At 36.9% G+C, this 20,849-nt stretch overlaps 1 protein-coding gene across 11 annotated transcripts in view; it reads right to left on the reverse strand.

Annotated features, from left to right (window-relative positions):
* RPS6KA3 (ribosomal protein S6 kinase A3) overlaps positions 1–20,849 on the reverse strand; it is a 116,113-nt gene that overhangs the window by 55,339 nt on the left and 39,925 nt on the right. For 9 of the 11 annotated variants that reach the window (XM_045875752.3, XM_064573864.1, XM_064573862.1 and 6 more), the window contains one exon: positions 1,384–1,500. In XM_045875752.3, coding sequence (XP_045731708.1) covers positions 1,384–1,500 — 117 coding nt within the window. Of the gene's footprint in view, positions 1–1,383; positions 1,501–10,662; positions 10,869–20,849 lie in introns of all 11 variants that reach the window. The other 2 variants (XM_064573866.1, XM_045875798.3) reach the window with 1 other exon arrangement.

Below are 20,849 nucleotides of genomic sequence, written 5' to 3' on the forward strand. Positions count from 1 at the left end.
GGAGAAGGCAGCCTAGAATGGAACCTTGAGGAATTTCAATACTTAATGACTGGCTGGAAGAGGAAAATGGGGCTTGAAGAGGTTAAGTAACTTGTTCAAGCACATGTAACAAGTAAGTAGAAGAAAAAAAAATCAAATCCATGTCTGGCTGACCTAGAGCCCAAAGTTGCAGACATTATATTCTACTGCCTCCTTAACCAGTATTTGAAATAAAAGCATCACTTTGGGTTTAAAGGAGGTTAACAGTTGTAATAAATTACCTATATTAGCCAAGAATTGATAAACAGTCCCCCTAAAATACACAAGGGAGCTAAAGTGGTGTTGTTTTGAAGCTTGCAAACCATATTATCTTCAAATGTTTCCTCACAGGGAGGTGGTAAGCAAGCATTGCAATGTGAAAGTTGAATGCAATCTCAGAATCTTCCTCTTACTGAGAAACGGAATAGTTAGATCAAATAATAGTAATCATAATGCTGTACTTCTCAAAATGAAGGACAGAAAGTGCTCCTGAGGTATGCAGCAGGGGAACAAGGAATATTTGAAGAAAAATGATGAAGATGTTGCATCTCCAGGAGCAATTTTAGTTGGTGGCTTTGGGAAACGTTTTTGATATTAAATACAAACATGGATATCATTGACTAGAATCTAACCTTTGCATTCTTATTTATTTATTTTTAAAAATATTTATTTGTCAGAGAGAGAGAGAGTGAGAGAGTATGTGGGAGCACAAGCAGGGGGAGTGGCAGGCAGAGGGAGAAGCAGGCTCTCCGCTGAGCAATGAGCCCGACCTAGGACTTGATCCCAGGATCCTGGGATCATGGTCTCAGCTGAAGGCAGATGCTTAACCGACTGAGCCACCCAGGCATCCCCTTTATATTCATTTTAAAGAGAAGCTGTAAGTCTCCAAAATTTTATACTCATCGTGGTAATCCACCCCCCCCCCCCAATTCCTTTGGAGTAGGCATTCACTTCCTGCTGGTATTAGGGATATTATGAAGGAAAGACTGAGATATACTGTTATAATGTATCTGGCAACATCACCTTCCAAATCTACACGAGGACTCAAAAAGAGTATCAAAAAGTGTATGAGGGGATTTTTTTTTTATTTTGAATCATTTGCAAAGTGCAATTAAGAGAAGTCACATGGTCTTGAACATAAAATAAATATGAAGTGATTATTGTCAATTTATGAAAATTTCCAGTGTACTTTTGAATGACTTTATTCACTTTCTCACACTACCAATAGTGAGAAATGTAAGAACAGAGAAACACTGCTTGTACGGAGATTGGTAGTATTTCATTAAATATTTCCATTCTCCATCTGTATGAAATACACACAAATTCCAAGAAACAACTTTTTAAAAACACACACTCATGACTTACCTTTCCAAATGATCCCTGCCCTAATACTTTTAAAAGTTCAAATTGGGAAGGATCTGCCTTTTCATGTCCTTCCTTTACATGATGTGTGATTGCAATTTCTTTGATACTGCCTTCTTCCTGTTGAAGCAAATATAAAGGGAGAAAAGAGAGTTAGAGATACTTTCTCCAGCTATAAATCAAGAAATATAAATTTAGCATATCATATTAGAAATCCTCAAATTATTATTTTCTTAAAGTAAGCTCTACGTCCAACTTGAACTCATGACCCCCAAGATCAAGAGCTACATGCTCTACCAACTGAGCGAGCCACGTGACCCCAGGAATATACTTTCAAGTTAAATGTCAGAGAGAATGATACCAGCCCACTGCATAGACCAATTTAACCTCTACTTAACATTAGCACTGAGTATTTCCAAGTCTTCATTCTTCCTATTGGAGATAATTAGAATAGTTTCATGGGGTGAGGGCAGAGAGTATAAAGAAGTCTGAAAACACAACAGAGTAATCTGCTGTGCTCTGACATGTGCTTGTATTAGGTAAAACCAATGCTACACACACACACACACACACACACACCCCGTATTTATTGGGGAGTGGGGTTGAAAAATATTCCAAGGCAAACATGGAGATTTCTACCCTCAGCAAGGCCATTTGGATCAGTATGCTGAAGTTTATTCTGTTGGAAATATGTAAGTTACTTTCTGTTTCTAGGACTACTTGAGATCTAAGGGAGAAAGATATAACTCTAAAACACAAAATCAAAAAAGATTTAAACATTTGAAATGGAGGATTAGACACAAGAAAAAAGTTACTACCCAGCATAATGGAACAGTGGAAAGTCTTAGTGTTAAGGGAAGGATTGTTAGACAGTGGATGCTTCAGTATATCTGAGGGAAGGCATCAGAAAGGGAGAAAGGTTGAAAATATATGTATGTATACACAGAATTTCAATTACTTATTCACTCTGGGATTAGCAGATATTTAATCAAGACATGTACTATGTTACAGCCAAAAACTACAATAAAACAAAACCCAACAAAACCAGAAATATAAGCCAGTCAAAGACTATTTTTCTTTTTTTGCCTATAATGTTTTTTCCTAGTGCCTAAGTATTATTAATAGAATCGAAATGTGTTGTACACAAATAATTCATTGTTTTTATTATTGTTGTGTTCCATATGCATGTTTGAGCTCAATTAGCATTTTCTGAGATAGAATGTTGGCTATATATGGAATTACAAAGATTTCTTAAAAAGATATACTGGTATACTAATGTGGCAGGTTTTGAAAATGAGCAGTAAAAGGAAGAAAAGCTCTTATAGGACAAGAATGGAATCTAGGCCCACTATTTTACTCTGTAAGACAGAGTTTGTAGACTGTGCTAATACTTAGGCAGCTTCATCATTTTGGATGCTCTCAGAACTGTGGCAACAATAAACAATCCCCTAATATGGTTTAGTCCTTTATTTTGTAATTTCACATGCACTATCTCCTTTATTTTTCACAACCATCCTGTGCAGTAGGTGTTAGCGTAGAATCAAGCATTACTTGACTCTGAGACTCTACCCCCCCTTCCTGTGCACCCCTTCTCTGCAAATGAGACTGGTGTATAGGGGCTCAAGAGTGATAGCTATTTGTAGCTACATTAGGAAAGGCAGGAAGCAAATTACCAAATTCTTCTAAGAAAATTTTCAAAGAACAATGTATGTGTGGAACTGATTAAAATCCAGCAAATATTTATTAAGCACCTACCATGTACCAAGCCTGGTTAGGTGCTTTTTCACCTTTTATCTTATATTTATTGCTTCATAACAAATCTTTCACTACATATCAATGTTAGAGAGGGCTGATGATAACAGGGTGGAGTATACCTCAGAGCAAGCAAAAACATCTCAGAATACTCTACAGACTCCCCCATTCATCACGAGAAATTTGACAGATCTTTTAAAGGCTAAATGGTTTGAATACAGATTGAAGTTTAAAGAGATTAAGTAAAGATCACAAGCAAATAACTGGCAGATTTATGGATCAATTCCAGGTTCTGACTTCTGATGACTTCTAAAACAAGGCTCATAGCATTACACCATACTGAGACTGTCATAGGCTTCTGTGGTTCCCCATCCAAGATCAATGACAGGAACATACACACTTACTCCCTTGATCCTTGTAACTGGTCTGTTTCTCTTGGGTCAGTTAGCTACAGTGATTAGAGAAATGTCTCTGAACTTTTAGTAGCATATCCTCATCAGTTAAAAAAACCTCTGTTTTGTGTATTTGTACATTTATTGGCTTAAAAATTATATATACTTTTTGTATTACTAAATTATATACATTATACATGGAATGAAATTATAAAGAAGTTCTCCTCTTTCTTTTCTGTAACCCAAAGTGCTGTCACATGGCACTTTAAAGACTAGTAGATTACAGATTTAAACTCAAAAGGCCAAGGTCATGGGTTGGATTCTAGCATGTGCCAGTCAGCCTACTATGGAAAAAACTATCTGTTCAAGAGCCTAACTGGAATCTAACAGCCATTTATGCCTTTAAATTATGAGGCTGTGAAGAACTATACTCTATAACATTCCAAATGTCTTATCAGTTTTCTTTCTTGGGTAAGTGGGATGTAATTTTAGGCTGCAATATTGTTTCATCTTTTATTTCATAAAAATACTATAATTATGTGTCACAAAGATGCAACACAGGCAGGGAAGGATCACTGAATTATAAATGTTTTGCATTCTGCAGCAGGCATATAGGATCAAGTCTTACTCTCATAATGAGAGCTACAATCAGGTCATGGGTCTCAAAATAAACAGCAGTAACTATTCAAGAAAGATTCTGTCTTGGATGACTACTCTTCCTTTCCTCTCATGTCAAACAAGTTACCAAAAAACACAGAATCTCCCTTTGATCCCTTCATTCAACAAACATACACTAAAACATCTACTGTGTATCAAACATGGAAATGGGAATACCCTTCTTTCTTTTCTTCCCGCCCCCCCCCCCATTTCCAATAGCATCACCCAGGTACAATTCTTCATTACCTTGCCTGTGGAAAACTGAAACTAGCTTGGTTACTCATAATGCCCCTTTGTGCCACTGCCAGTCCACTTCATCCTCCCAACAAATTCATTTTTTTTTTAAGATTTTATTTATTTATTTGACAGAAAGAGAGAGCGAGAGTGAGCACAAGCAGGGGGAGTGGCAGGCAGAGGGAGAGGGAGAAGCAGGCTCCCCACTGGGCAGGGAGCCCGAAGTGGGACTCGATCCCAGGACCCTGGGATCATGACCTGAGCCGCAGGCAGACGCTTAACAACTGAGCCACCCAGGCGCTCAACAAATTCATTTTCTGAAAGGAGATAGCTCCAGTCATATGACCAGACTGCCCAAAAACTCCTCTAAATTTTCCTAAATTAAATGTACTGCTTCACCTTGGCATGTAAGACCCTCTACAATATGGCTGCACTTAGTTTTATGGTATTATCTCCCAACATTGCCTTACACATAATCTTTTGTCAACCTGGGTTATTTCTTGTTCCTTAAACTTTTTGTTTTTAAAATTAAATATGTGCACATGGATGACAAATCAAATAGTGACAAAATGCCCTATGATGAAATGCAAGTCTCCTCTCACCCCCATACCTAGGTTTTTAAAAAAAGTTAGTTCCTTTTGCACTTACATTGGTAATTTCTTGGTTTATTAAGACAATGCCTACTGATTTAAAAATAAGATGAAGGATTCACTCATATCCCTTTCATCATCTTCTTCCCCACTATTTGATAATTATATTACTTTTTACATAAATTTCTCATCTTTTCTATTAGTTTTGGATAGAATCCTAACTCCTCACTTAGTTTTGTTTTTTTTCAAGATTTATTTGAGAAACAGGGAGAGTGTGCAAGGGGGGAGGGGCGCAGGCAGAGGGAGAGAGAGAATCTCAAGCAGACTCCCCCCTACCCCAGCACAGAGCCCAGTGCGAGGCTTGATCTCATGACCCTGAGATCATGACCTGAGCTGAAACCAAGAGTTGGAAACAACCTATTGAGCCACTCAGGCACCCCCTAACTCCTCACTTTATAAAAGGAGGTTAATAGTGCCTATACTGGGACGCCTGGGTGGCTCAGTCAGTTAAGTGTCTCTGCCTTTGGTTCAGGTCATGATCCCGGGTCTTGGGCTCGAGTACTGTATCAGGCTCCTTGCTCAGCGAGGAGGCTGCTTCTCCCTCTGCCTGCCGCTCCCCCTGCTTGTGCTCTCTCGCTGTCTGACAAATAAACGAGTAAAAAAAAAAAAATCTTAAAAAAAAAAAGTGCCTGTACGTTTTTTCTCTGAAACTTCCCTAACCTGCTAGCTATATTTTTACATTATTAATATTGAGAAAATTAACATTCTCTCCTGTAACCACAACCAAACCCTTCATACTGTCTCCACAGCCTGATTTTAAAAGCAAAAGGCCCATACACCAGCATTCACATTTTTATGACAATATATTGTTTAAATGCAGGCTAGAAAGTACATTAAATTTCCTTTTATATGGGCCCATAGCAGTGACTTCCAAGACAATCTGAGGGGACTTAAAAAAACCAAACTAAAACAATACTCATCAAATGCTTAAATTCATGATACATTTTACTTTGAGTTCTATTGGGACCACGAATTTTTTACATGTTTTTCTTTTTTTCCTGTTTCTAACAGCCCCATCATTCCTGGCGGGAGGGAAAGGTTAATCTGACCATTAGTCTTAATTTTTCCTTAACCCTTTACCATACTTCCCATTCTTCTGAGAGCCCTCTCTTACCCTCCCATCAGGAATGATTGGTCTCTAGGCCTTGCTGCACAGCTATTACCTCCAGATATCTCTTCAGGGCTTTCCTGGTCAAACCCACTATTCTCAGTTTCCCGTATCATTCTCTTTCTTAGATTACTCCCTTGTAACTTCCTAAGAAAGGTAATGTGGAAAAAAAATTTCTGAACCTTGCACATCCGAAGATGCCTATTTTGTCTTCATATTTGTATAGTTTGGCTTGGTACCAAATTATGGAATAAAAACAATCTGGCCTCGGGGGTGCCTGGGTGGCTCAGTCTTTAAGCGTCTGCCTTTGGCTCAGGTCATAATCTCAGGGTCCTGGGATCGAGTCCCACATTGGGTTCCTTGCTCAGCAGGGAGTCTGCTTCTCCCTCTCCCACTCCCCCTGCTTGTGTTTCTTCTCTCGCTGTGTCTCTATCAAATAAATAAATAAAATCTTAAAAAAAAAAATAAAAAAAATAAAAACAATCTGGCCTCGAACACTGACGCTAATGGTCCATTGCCCTCTAGCAGCCAGGACTGCTACTGAGATGGGTGATGCTAGCCTGATACACATTTTTGGGAAGGTGAACTGTTTTCTTTCCAGAAGCTTTAAGAATTTTCTCTATCCTTGTACTTCTGAAATTCCACACTAGTGAGATAAATATGGGTCTTCTTTCCTTTAGAATGCTAGATGGTTGGTGAGCCTTTATAATTTAAAGATCTGAATTCTTTGCCTCTGGGGGAATTCTAACATTTTTTTTTTTTGATAAATTTCCTTCCATCAATTTTTCAGGGTTTGTCTTTGTGCAACTCCTCTATTAGTTAGGTATTGTATGTCTGGAATTGAATCCTGTATGTCACTTATCTTTTTTCTCCTATTTTCCGAGAGACTTCCTTGGTTTTATTTTCCCACCCTCATACTGAATTTCTTATTCTGGCAAATCTTATTTTAAAATAAATTTGCAAGTGCTCCTTTTGTCAATGTTTCTTTGAAAAAAAAAAATAGCAACTTCCTCCACTCCCTACCCCCTTACCCCAAGATGGATGCAATCATTCCAAACCTCTTTAGGATATAAACGAGAATTTCAAAAGTCTTTTTCTACATCGGGGCTCAGAAGGTGCAAAACAGTGTGCTTGGGGGTGGAAAGAAAAGATCGAGGCCTATGGCCCAAGTTCTAAAGACCCGTCACTGTTTTTTCAACACATTTTTTTGTTCCTTCCAAGTTTAAATTTTTACTAGTCACATTAGCAAGCTACCTTCTATCTACTTTTATGTTATACAGCCATAGCAGTATAATAGGCAAAATACCCTTGGTTGGTATCTTAATGCCCAGAATGTGCTTAATGTCACCAGTTTTTCCAAGTTATGGGACCATGGGTATTTTAGAAATGAATTTGAGGTTCAACTAGGACATAATATTAATGCTTGGGCAATCTTCGACAACAGGTAGAAAAGCAACAATGTGCTCTTCTAGCTCATACCTAGAATCTAATGAGATGGATGCAGAGAGGAATATCAAGTTTCCAAAGGCACTGATAATCCAAGCACAGACATTTGCATGTGACAAACATATCATGTGAATAAATCACCTGTAACTGAAATAAATCTGTCACATGGAAACAAAGAACTACAGTTTGACCGTTTGTAAAATTGTATTTTTGCCTGTAAGCACACAGTAAAGCAACTACAATTTTATGGAAAAAGAATTTTGTCAATGAAGTTGAGCACAGATTTAAGTTATATCCATTATTCCCCTGTGAGGTTCACATATTTTTACATTCTCTGGTACAAATATATTTTAAATTATACATGGATAGCTGCCCATTCATCATCATGAAAAACTTACACTGTGTATTTCTAAAACTTATGGTAAATTCTGTATTTTATTTTTACAAAGTCTACGTTTATTTGATAAGTAAAGTTCTAGCTGTAGGTAAAAGTGTGAGGCTGGCGGCTGGTCTCCATCACAACCCTGTATCATCTGTCTACAACCCCATCACTTTCAGGTATTTCCCACCCCCAGCCTAGATGTTCAATACCCTGAAGCTATATATGGGAATTCATTCATTCATCCATTTAAACATTTATTTATTGAGTACCTAATACATGCCAAGCACTCTTCTAGATGCCTGAGATATATAATAAATGGAATAGACCTAAAATCTCTGGCGTTTGGGGGAGAAAACAAACAATAATAATAGGTATATTCATGTTAGAACAAGATAAATACCATGGGAAAAAGATACTAAGTCGGTAAGAGGGATCAGAAGTGCAGGGATAAAAAGGAGAGCTTACAATTTTAAATAAAACCATCACTGCAGGTTTTACTGAAAAAGTGCTATTTGAGTAAAGACCAGAAAGACGTGATGGAGTCAACCATCTGGGGGAAGAGCATTTCAAGCAGAGACAAGCCAGTGCAAAGGCCAGTGTGGGAGCACACACGGAGACCAGTGTTTGGATCAGAGAGGAAGAGAAGAACAGGTCCAAGAGGGGACTAAAACTCAGGACACTCTGGTGCTTCTGCTTCTTCCTAACTGCCTAGTCCTAATGGAAATGTTTCTGATCTGTAACATATTCCCTTAGGCCCATTCCTTTTTGTTAGAAGGCAATTGAGATTATGAACCAGGTAGTGTGCTAGGTATTAGAGATACTAAGATAAAGAAGAGTATCTGCCCTCTAAGAATTTACTTAGGGTTTCAAAGATTTATTACTGGATAAATACTTGTTGAGATGTGACCCATGATAGAAAAAACAAGGTCAATTCAGTTAACAAATATATAATTTTAGGAATTCTGTAAAGGATGTCATTTTAGACATCACAGAAAAATGGCAGAAGGAAATTCATGGGCAGGTGGATCTTTTGGTGTTCATCCAGTCACACAGAAAGCCACCTCATTTGCTTCCTAGGACCATCAAGAGGTCTGTAGGTTCCTTCTTAAATGGTCCTTAAGGTTCGCCCTTTAATGGAAAAAAAAATTAACTTAATGTTTCCTTTTTAAGTTGAGAGGAAAAAGATACAATTTTGTTCTTAAAATGTAAAAGGATTAAAGAAAAGGAACAGAAAGTGATGCTGTCTATTTGAGACAGAAAACCTAATATTGTAACACACTACCATTAAGTAAACAAACTGCGTGATATTAATTGATTTTAAAGAATGATTCAATTTTTGGCATTATGCCCTGACTTGTATACATAATTTCCTTTTTCCTGCCCTCCCTTGGGTCAGGAAGTGTGTTCTTAAGGCATTTGTATTTTCTAAATTGTTTTGAATGTCAGAAAATACGGATGAAACTTGAAGTAAATTATTTAAATGTCCCTTGGTAAAAACTAATAAATAAATCTTTTCTAACCATGGATATATAACTATTTTTTGGCCTAACATAAAGAAGACCTTACAAATGAAAAATGTATACTTCATTTGCCTCTTGAATGTAATTCAAAATTCAAGTATTAATCTGTATACAGAAACCTAAGGTTCTATAACATAGTTTTTAATTTTAAAAAGAGATGTTAAATTTTTAGATGATCAAGATACATAAAAATTTGGCTGTGATACATAATTAGGCTGGTTATTCAAGCCATGCTGGAAAAAAAAAAAAAAAACATTTTAAGGTATTCTGGATTATAATCTGACCAAATCCAATTTACTTATTTGCCAATGGATGATAAATATGCTCAGCATTTTTCATTTAACCAAGTTCTCTAAGCGTATTCCAAGCCAGCTTCCACGTTTGAGAAAACAGCATTGCTGTTCTCCAGACTAACATTCCTAATCACTGCTACAGAGAGCACAGTTTTCTCCTAATCGGGAATCCCAATCAAAGAATTAAATTCTCTTTAAAGAACAGCAGGATAGCACAATTCTCATGGCAAAATATCGAGTTAATTTGGCAGAATTTTAGAAGAAACAAAATGCAAATTATCATTTGCTAAGCACATTTTAACAAAGTAATGCTTTGAAAACTGTGCCTATTCTAAGTTAGATAAAATTACTTAAAGTTACTTAAATACGGTTGGTTAAAAACTTCAAAATTTGAAAGGAATCAATTTCAACAAAAGTCTGACTTTAAGGTCTTGACTGTTTAAAACAATACATTCTCCAACCCATCAAAATATTGCTTACATTATAGAAATCTCCTAACTATCAATAAGTTCACAATTTTGTTCATGCCTGGTTTAATCCTGAAAGTTACTGTCATCTGTTTTATTATACAAAATTACAAACACAAGCAAAATAAAAACTACTCTACCACTAAAAAGCCAATGTAAAAATAAATTTACAAAATATACAATTGAAACGAATAATACACATAGGTGGCTTACTTTTAGCAAACAGAAATACTATCCCTTAAAAGTTCTTTAAAAACTGGTTTTGAATTTTGAAAAGCTTCTTAAAAGAACATATAAAATGAAATAATTGCTTAATTAGTATAATTATACTGAGCTCCAACTAAAACATTTTAGTTTTTACAGAAGTTGAACAAAGCTTACCTGTATAGAGCGAACACGAAAAGACAAAAATTTAAACATGGCTACGAAACCATGATGGTGATAAAAGAATTTCTGACCGTAAAACTTAGGTTGGAAAGGGAAGGCCAAGCCCCTGCAAAGTTTTCTCCTACCAGCTGTTCCGGCAATTAGAAAATTTCCTGTCAGGCGGGTCCTGAAATGCTAGAAAAAGAGTCCTGACAATTTTCCTGTGGTAAAAGAAAGGAGAAACGTAATGGCGAGGGCACTATGTAGCTGATAGGTAGGGAGGCCAGAACAGGAAACCAAAACAGATTTGCTGATAGCAAAATCCTGTTGAAATGTTCTTAACTCCTGGTTCCCAGGAACCTAGACAATTTTCACAACTAGTGAAATGAACATTATTTTTAGAATCCTGAGAAATGTCAGTATTTCTTAACTATACGACTCTTTAAAAGCAAATGAAACTAGTCAGCACTATTAAAATAGTAAGTCACTGATGCACATGTGAAATTTTACCCTTTGTAATGTTTATACACACACTCTAAAGGATAGTCTCAAGACTATTTTAAGGTTATATGTAGACAAGTCATGGGTGTTCCCTGTCAATGAGGCATTGTTTCATAACTATGGGAAGAAAATGACCACATGCAAGAAACTTTTTGATTGTGATATAAGGACAAATTCTTCCTGTCTTAAATGGAAGTAAATGATATTTAAATTCACATTGGTTATAGACATCAATTATTGGCCAGGTTAAAGACTTCAAGGTCTATAGCTAAAAATCCTAGTTGATAAAATCTGAGTTAAAAGAAAGACCAACCCCTGGGTTATTAGTGAGCAAAAGGAACACTTACTGATATAAGCCAAACTGGAAATGGAGAGGTTAAGTTACCGGACAATCCCTTACTCCATTTCATTCTCTAATAGCCTCTAGAAGTTCTTCTAAGGTATTTTTATTTTGGAAAATAGTTTTTAAAATATGCCAATAATCAAAATATGATCACAGAAATAGTGGCATTTAAACAAAACCCAAGGACAGAAACATCGAGAGCTATGGGAAAATGCTCTACTTGATGTGTATTTAACCTATGTGGAACCAACAAACACATCAATCATTAGTATATATAACCTATACAAATTTAATGAAATAACTGAATTTTCAAAACCTGAAGACAATTTATCATATGATTTCACTCATATGTGGAATTTAAGAAACAACAGATGAACACAGGGGAAGGGAGGAAAAAATAAAATAAGACAAAATCAGAGAGGGAGACAAACCATAGGAGACTCTTAACTATAGGAAACAAACTGAGGGTTGCTGGAGGGGAGGTGGGTGGGGGATGGGGTAACTGGGGGATGGCATTAAGGAGGGCACTAGATGTAATGAGCACTGGGTGTTATATGCAATTGATGAATCACTAAACTCCACCTCTGAAACTAATAATACACTATATGTTAATTGATTAAAAAAACAAAATAAAACACAAAACCTTAAGAGTCTTCAGAAAACACCAGAAATGATCAGCTAGTTTTCTGGATGAAGGAACCATGGTCAAGGCAGGCACATATTCGATGATGCAGCTATCTATAATGAGATCTCAGTTCAGCACTACTTTACTGAGCAAACGTTAGAGTGTCCATTAGGTGCTACACGTGCCATATGAAAGGCTAGGGCTCTTCCTGCCGTATCAAATTTTTGTAGCTATGTTCTATAATGTTCTATATATGTTCCTGCTGCATTTACCTTTTATGGCAATATTTTATAAATGACCTAACAGAAGCTGAAGAATAAAAAAACTGCTCAATTTAAAAAATTACCTTACTTAACCAGGTACATTAGAATCAACTGGAACCTAAATAAATGTCTAAGATAAAATTCTGAATTCTGCTAGGGAATTGTGCAGTCCTCTTGATTAAAAATGCATGCCTCAATTTTTCAGCAAGGAAAGCACTTAAGAAAACTTCCATTAGAACATCAACCCGTTCATCTCCCAGAAGGAATTATTTAAGTCTCCTTAGAATGCTGCAAAAGGGCAGCATGGTTAGGACAACCACCTAACATAAAATTGCAGTCTGAACATGAGATGCCTTTTAAGACTGTCAAGAAGCAGCAAACAGCAATGGTTACTGCACAACTGATTAAGACGTACAAAACAAATAGGATTGTCTCTGTATACAGCACTCATCAACTTTATTCAAGTAATACTTAAGAAGCAACCAAATAACCTTTTTTGAATTTAAAGGATTAGTTTGAATTGGCTTTAATGACTACTGATGCTCAGGTTAACAGTCACATTTTGTTGTGTGCTGTGCTTTTTAATATTAACACTAAGAAAATGAAGCAGTATTTCAGATATCAAAACCTAAAATAAGTCTGAGTTGAAATGATACCTAAATTAAAACAGTGTAGTACTGCTGTGTAAAAGATAAACAGAGTGTCAGAAAAGAATAAAAGAATAAATTTGACACTTTACATCTGACGGAATGTTAGGACATTTGGCTACCTGTCTGGGAAATGCAGAAGCCATAAAGGAAAATATTAGTATAGATTTGATTATAAAATTCAACTTCTCTATATCAAAAGGTACCATAAATAAAGTTTAAAAGACTGGTTCACATGATTGGAATCCCTTATAATCATATTACAACTCAGCACTAAGCAACAGCTTTATTTGGGTGTTAGATGAGCCCTAACCCAAAATGAAAGCGCTTAAGGCCCTTTGGTACATTGCTTAAGACACTGATTACTGTTTAAGCACATGCCACTGCCCCTACCAGATTAATCTTCAGAACAGGCACCATACTTATCTTTGTATCCCCATAGCAAAGAGCATATAGTAGGAATTCAAATAATGGCTGCTTGAGTAAGAAGTATCATATGCTGAAATCTGAAATGGATACTACTTGTGTGGCTGTGTGCATGGAACTAGGTATTATTGTTTATATTTTTCCTGCTTCTTTTGACTTTCTTGAAATTTATCTTACTAAAATTTCAGCTAATCTTTCTTTATTCTTATATCTTACTGGTTTTAATGTTTATCTTATTCAAAAAGTAAATTTTATTATAAAAAGTATACATGTCCATTACAGAAAACTTGAACAATAAACAAGGAGAAAAACAAAGGAAAAAATCACTATTTTGGTGCTTATCTTTCTAGTCTTTTTCTGTATACACACACGTCCACACTTGAACCATACTATACATATTATCACTTTTTTTCGGTAAAGGGCCAGACAGTAAATGTTTTTGGCTTTGCAGGCCATATGGTCTGTGTCAACTCTGCTACTGCAGTGGGAAAAGGAATGGGTGAGGCTTAATATATAGCCAGAATAATCTTAAAACAGAAATCAGACTGGGTCATGCCCCTACCTCAGATTCTTCAATGGTTTCCTGTCACAGAACAAAACCCAAATTTCTCAGTCTGTGGACCATAAAGCAGGCACTAAGAAACACTACTTGATGATGACTTGGGAATATATTCACTAAATCATTCAGATACAATGTCAATATTTGGTTTTAGACATTATTTTATCATGTTAAGGTCAGATTACTTCCTCTTTACTAAAAGAGGAATGAATAGTCAATTTTATATAATGTCTTATTATCTATTAATATAGTCACTTAATTTATCTCCTTTGACCTAACGATTTGATAATGTAGATCAACAGATGTCCTGATATGTTTGTATTTCTGGGAAAAATCCATTATTTTAATACATGTATTTGATTTGTAATCTTTTAAAAGGATTTTTGCATCTATATTTGTAAGTTAAACTGGCAGTTTCCTTTTGTGTGTTAACTTTCATTTTCAGGGCTATGCTAACTTTATAAAACAAACTAGAAGGCAATGTAAATTTTTTTCCTATGCTTTGGGACAATTTAAAGACTACAGGAATGATCTATTTCTTGAAAGTTTCAAAGATTTCTCCATGAAGTCACAGGGGCCTGGCACCGTAGTTGGAAGGCGGAGAGTTTAACGCCTTAAATTTCTCCCTTGTTATTGGTATATTCAGTTTTTCTATCCCTTCCTAAATGATATCTTTAGATTTTCCTAGAAAACCACATTTCAGCAAGACTTTTATGTTAGTATACAGTTACACTTAGTATTCTATGTTTTTAAACTTAAACTTAAGGAACATGTCAAGCATATCTAAAGTAGACAGATGAGTATAACAAACCCTCATGTACCTATCACTCACCTTTAACGATTACCAACTCACGGCCAGTCTTGCTTCATACACTCACTTCCCCCCATAACTAATTATTCCCATAATTCATTCCCATAATTAATTATTTTGAAGCAAATCCCAGATATTATATCATTTCACCTATAAATATTTCTGTTGTTAAGATGTTTTAAACTCTTTCCTATCTGTGGCTGTATCGTATTTTGCTTTCTGAATGTTGTATATTTGCTTCCCCCCCCCACCCCATTTTCTCATTCACTGTTTTTGGAATTTGTATTTAATTCCTTCTTCTTGCTCTCTAGAAGCTTACTTTGTAGTTCTTTTCCCAGCGTCTTTCACTGAAATAAATTCCTTTATTTGAATTCTCATTCATTAATAAATTTTTCTTTCTTTCAAGTATAATTCTAACAATATCATTTAACATACTATATTCTAAGCACTGTGCTTACATGAAATTATTTCAGTTAAATCTCACTACACTGAGATAAGTACTATTATCCATACTACAGATGCAGAAACTGAGCGGTAAAGAGAAGTTAAGGAACTTGTTGCTCAAGTTCATACTTTCTTGAAAGTCAGAATGGCTGTGATGTTGGTGGGAGCATAACTAGGCAAGTCTATCTGGGGAAGGAGTGTGTATTATGTATGGCCAGTGGCTGACTTAAGTCAGAAACCAGGAAGTGCTAAAACTTGTGATAAGACCCAGAAGACAGTAGAGGGTCCATAGCAGAGTTCCTGAACACTTTTCTACAGCATACATTATATTTGTCTGGCAAAACCCCAACCCTGGTCAAACCCAATTATCAACCATTTTCTTAAGTCCATGAAAGCAGAACCATGCTGGAGAAAAGTCAACCCCTAGGATAGAAACTTAAAATGAACATGTTTTCTGAAATGAGTCCTTTGGATATGATTTTTTGTATGGATCAGTTTTTCAGGTACTGAAGGGTTTAATATCTAAGGGTTTCCATTTAAGTACAGAAGAATTACTCTCTAGCACACGTCCATCAGTAGATAATGTTGCAAAGTGCTAAAGTTCTATGGTTTTAAATTAGAGATAGGAAATATCACCAACCTTAAGCAAATGGTAGTGGCTTCCTAGAGCACTGAGATGGGTTCCTTCTAAGGTCCCGTCTCAATGACCCCTTGCACCATTTCCTACGAGCATGGAGAGAGGGCAAGGGGGCAGCTGTACCAATGCCCCAGGTAGGAATACTGCAGTAAGCAGTAATACATCCTAGGTAGTATTGCTTGTCAATCTAGCCACATTTTTTTCCCCCTCATGTAAGTAAAGAGGTTACAACTTTCAATATATGACAGTATTTCAGATTGACTCAATAAACCAGTCATACTTGAACAGAACTTAATCAAATCAGTTTGCTCTCTTTCCATTTGTGTATCAGATCACTCAAACTGAAAAAATGTGTAGACTGCAGCAGAGGAGAGGCAATTTTGGATCAGAGGCACCATATGAGGTAGGCAAGCCATGAAAAAAGGGGGGAGATTTTATTTTTTTTAAAGCTCTTATGCATGGATGAAAGGGACACTAGGAAGTGAAAAAATAGCCCTGAAAGAGAGCCAAAAATGTAGCAAAGGGAAACCTTACATGTTTGGAAAATTTGCCAATTATACACATACTCGATTTAATGCCACCATGCAGTGCTAATTATAATGCTATTTATCTCAGAAATATTTTCCTAAGTGGTATATACTTACATGTACTAGATTATATTTTTCCCATGCTCTGAGTGCTAAAATATACTCTCAGCCAATGAGAGAACAACAGACAATACTCTACACAATTAATCAGTAAGTGCTGTCAATGTACCACTCCACAAATATTCCCTGCCAATGAGCACTCTATTGTACTTTCCTGTGTTGAGTGGGTTTTTCACTGTCTATTGTCTACTATGCTAGGGCTTCTCCTTTGATAGTTTATTTTGTGTTGAATCCACGATGACTGCAAGAGGTGTGCAAGTATGTGCAGGACTCATGGCTATGAGTATCACTTTGGATGTTCAAATGCAAGGTTTAAAGCAGCCTGAAGGAACCTTCAAGGAAATGGAAATCAGTGGACAACTGGAACTGGTGAAATTCCCTGGATACTGTGAAGGCCATCATACACATTACTGCAGCCTTAGGGTTACTATATGAACAATTGCTAGAGTAACGGCATGCGTGCAAGTGGAAGAAATTACTACTAAAGGCCTATCACGACTTCAGGGGATTTGTAAAGAATGCAGGCACTGTCAGTGTACTACCTGTGTCCTTCATGGAGTGCTGCTCCTTAACCTGGCATTTAAGGTCATCTATGAACTATCTTCACTATACCTTTATAAGCCATTTTTATCACTATTACTTTAAACAAGCTTTCTCTAATTCTTGACAATCACACATGTGACCATGATACAAGAGCTACAAAAACTGAGTTGATAAATGCAGTGTTTAAGACTGTAGTCAGGGGCGCCTGGGTGGCTCAGTCGGTTAAGCATCTGCCTTCAGCTCAGGTCATGATCCTGGGGTCTTGGGATCGAGCCCCACATCCAGCTCCCTGCTCAGCGGAGAGCCTGCTTCTCCCTCTCCATCTGCCTGCCACTCTGCCTACTTGTGCTCTCTCTCTCTGTCAAATAAATAAATAAAATCTTTAAAAAAAAAGACTGTAGTCGTATAATATTTACAAAGTTGATGTCATAAATAACTGATGTATGCATGGTCACCAGAAATAAATAATAAGAGAAACAGAAGGGTCAAAGGACCAAGTTAAGAGAAAATTAACTCATTTCACAATTTGGTCTGAGGCCAGGCCTATTGTCAGCCACAAAATTACTGGATACCACCATAGTTCCTAAGAGGCATACTTTATCCCTGGTGAATAGTCTAAAAGAATAGGATCAGACTCTGGAAGAAAGAGGACAGGAAAATGAACACTTATTGGGTTCTTACTTTGTGCTAGGTACTTATTTATCTCCTTTAATTCTGAAGCCTCAGAAGAACCTTTGCCTGGTACTGTAAGAACCACTAAGAGAATTATCTCCCAACTAAGCAAGAAATAGCTTTAATGATGGTTCTTGGATGACTACAGAGATGTAAACAGTCAAGACTCCCTAATAGCTAAACTGTGGAAAGAGCCTAGATGTCCATCATCAGATGAATGGATAAAGAAGATATGGTATATACATATATATGTGTGTGTATACACACACACACACACACACAGGAATATTATGCAGCCATCAAAAAAGTGAAATCTTGCCATTTGCAATGACGTGGATGGAACTAGAGGGTATTATGCTAAGGGAAATAAGTCAATCAGAGAAAGTATCATATGATCTCACTGATATGAGGATTTCGAGAAACAAGACAGAGCATCATAGGGGAAGGGAGGGAAAAATGAAACAAGATGAAACCAGAGAGGGAGACAAACCATAAGAGACTCTTAATCTCAGGAAACAAACTGAGGGTTGCTGGAGTGGAGGGGGGTGGGAGGGACGGAGTGGGTGGGTGATGGACATTGGGGAGGGTATGTACTATGGTGAGCGCTGTGAATTGTGTAAGACTGATGATGAATCACAGACCTGTACCCCTGAAACAAATAATTTATTATATGTTAATTAAAAAAAAAAAGACTTCCTATTTCTTCAGCATGGATCATGCAGAACAAGGAGTCCTCTAGCCAATTGAGAAAAGGGAAATTCCAGAGTCCAGGAAGATATCTTGGCTTAAGGTACTATATAGCACTCTTCTTTTTTTTTTTTAAAGATTTTATTTATTTATTTGACAGAGAGAGAGAGAGCACAGGTAGGCAGAACAGCAGGCAGAGGGAAAGGGAGAAGCAGTCTCCCCGCTGAGCAAGGAGCCCAATGTGGGGCTCGATCCCAGGACCCTGGGATCATGACCTGAGCCGAAGGCAGACGCTTAACGACTGAGCCACCCAGGCGCCCCAGCACTCCTATCTTCTGCTATAAAGGTAGTCTCTCCCCAGCTCCACCAGAATAAAGGCTAAAAATAATCAAGTCTCTCCAGCAGGGGAGGGAGAACAAACGACACCAGCTAAAACAAGTTAACTGGTGAAAAATTCAATGAATTATACATAAATATGGATTAATATGCAAACATCCCTGGGGGAGGGAGATAAAGAAAGGTGATGACTACCTGTTATATTCTGGTATGAAATCAATTTAATTGGATAAAGTTCTTATATTTTATGAGATACATGGAGAATATAAAAGTTTTTACTTCAGGTGAGTGAAGACAAGAAAGGATTGAAAGGAAAAGAGTATTAAAATTTCAGGAGATGGAAGAGAAGTGGATCTAGGATCTGGGAAGAAGGCAGAATGCAGGGCAAAGAACAAAGGGAAGAGAGAAGAGATGAGGTGTGAAGGAGGAAACAATCCAGCCAGAATGAAATGACTCTGCTACAAACAGAAACCAGGGGACATGTTCAAGATAAAACAGAGGGGGACATGTTCAAGATACAACACAGAGGCAGCTTCGTATGTCAAGAAGATCTGAGTGAAAGTATTTTATGTTTAGGAGAAATTTGCCTTTCCTTTATGATTATCATTTTAGTCAAACCTGATTTAGCTACCACTCACATTTTTCCCCCTTTGGCTTTTGTTTACACCACTGTCCCATGAGAATACCTTCACCCAAATATTGACATTTACTTCTAAAAACCTATACCAAAATTTTATGTCTTCTGTGGATTTTTACCTGATTATACCAGTTATAAATAGTTTTACTTTAAATTCTAGTTAACTTAGGGACGCCTGGGTGGCTCAGATGGTTAAGCATCTGCCTTCGGCTCAGGTCATGATCCCAGGATCCTGGGATCGAGCCCCACATCGGGCTCTGTGCTCAGCAGGGAGCCTGCTTCTCCCTCTCCCATCCTGTCTGCCTACTTGTGATCTCTTTCTCTCTCTCTGTGAAATAAATAAATAAATAAAATCTTTAAATTCTAGTTAACTTAAATTTTTATCTATGGTTAGATGGTCAGATAGTACTGTAAGGCTTATATGACCAAAAAGCAGCAGTACCTAGTGCTCCTGGTACCCTTTCAGCTCTTTTCATTGCCCCCTCTGGTATTTATCTCTAATCAACACAAGAAACAACAGGTGTTGGCGAGGATGTGGAGAAAGGGGAACCCTCATGCACTGCTGGTGGGAATGCAAACTGGTGCAGTCACTCTGGAGAACAGTATGGAGGTTCCTCAAAAAGTTAAAAATAGAACTAACCTATGGTTCAGCAATCGCAATACTAGGTTTTTATCCAAAGAATTAAAAAAACACTAATTCAAAGGGATTCACGCACCCCGATGTTTATAGCAGCATTATCTACAACAGCCAAATTATGGAAACACCCCAAGTGTCTGTCAACTGACGAACAGATAAAGAAGTGGTACATATATACCATGGAATATTACTCAGCCATCAAAAAGAATGAAATCTTGCCATTTGCAACGACATGGATGGAGCTAGAGAGTATTATGCTAAGTGAAATAAGTCCATTATAGAAAGACAAAAACCATATTATTTCACTCATATGTGGAATTTAAGGAACAGAACAAATGAGCAAAGGAGAAAAAAAAGAGAGGGGCCCACCATTGTTCTTAATTATAGGGAACAAACGAATGGTTACAAGAGGGGAGGTGGGGGGAAATGGGTTAAACAGGTGATGGGGATTAAGGAGTGCACTTGTCCTGATGAGCACCAGGTGATGTACTGACATGCTGAATCACTACAGTATACCTGAAACTAATATTACACTGTATGTTAACTGGAATTTAAATAAAAAAGGAAAAAGAATAACCTTATACTACTTCCTCCTGACTCATCAATTTCAGATATTATCTTTAGACATCCTATTAGAGATGACTTAAAACTCGTATCACAAATTTTGATTAAATTAGTATTTAGTTTTTATATTATTATGATTATGCAAACACTGTTCACTGCCAAGGTAAGGAATATACTCTAGTTACATTTCTTGTGTACAACTTCTGTTTTCTTCTTAAGTTTG

Source organism: Mirounga angustirostris, unplaced genomic scaffold, assembly GCF_029215605.1.
Source record: "Mirounga angustirostris isolate CCGP_5_RB_7025 unplaced genomic scaffold, mMirAng1.0.hap1 SCAF_11, whole genome shotgun sequence".
In the NCBI taxonomy this organism is placed as follows: domain Eukaryota; kingdom Metazoa; phylum Chordata; class Mammalia; order Carnivora; family Phocidae; genus Mirounga; species Mirounga angustirostris.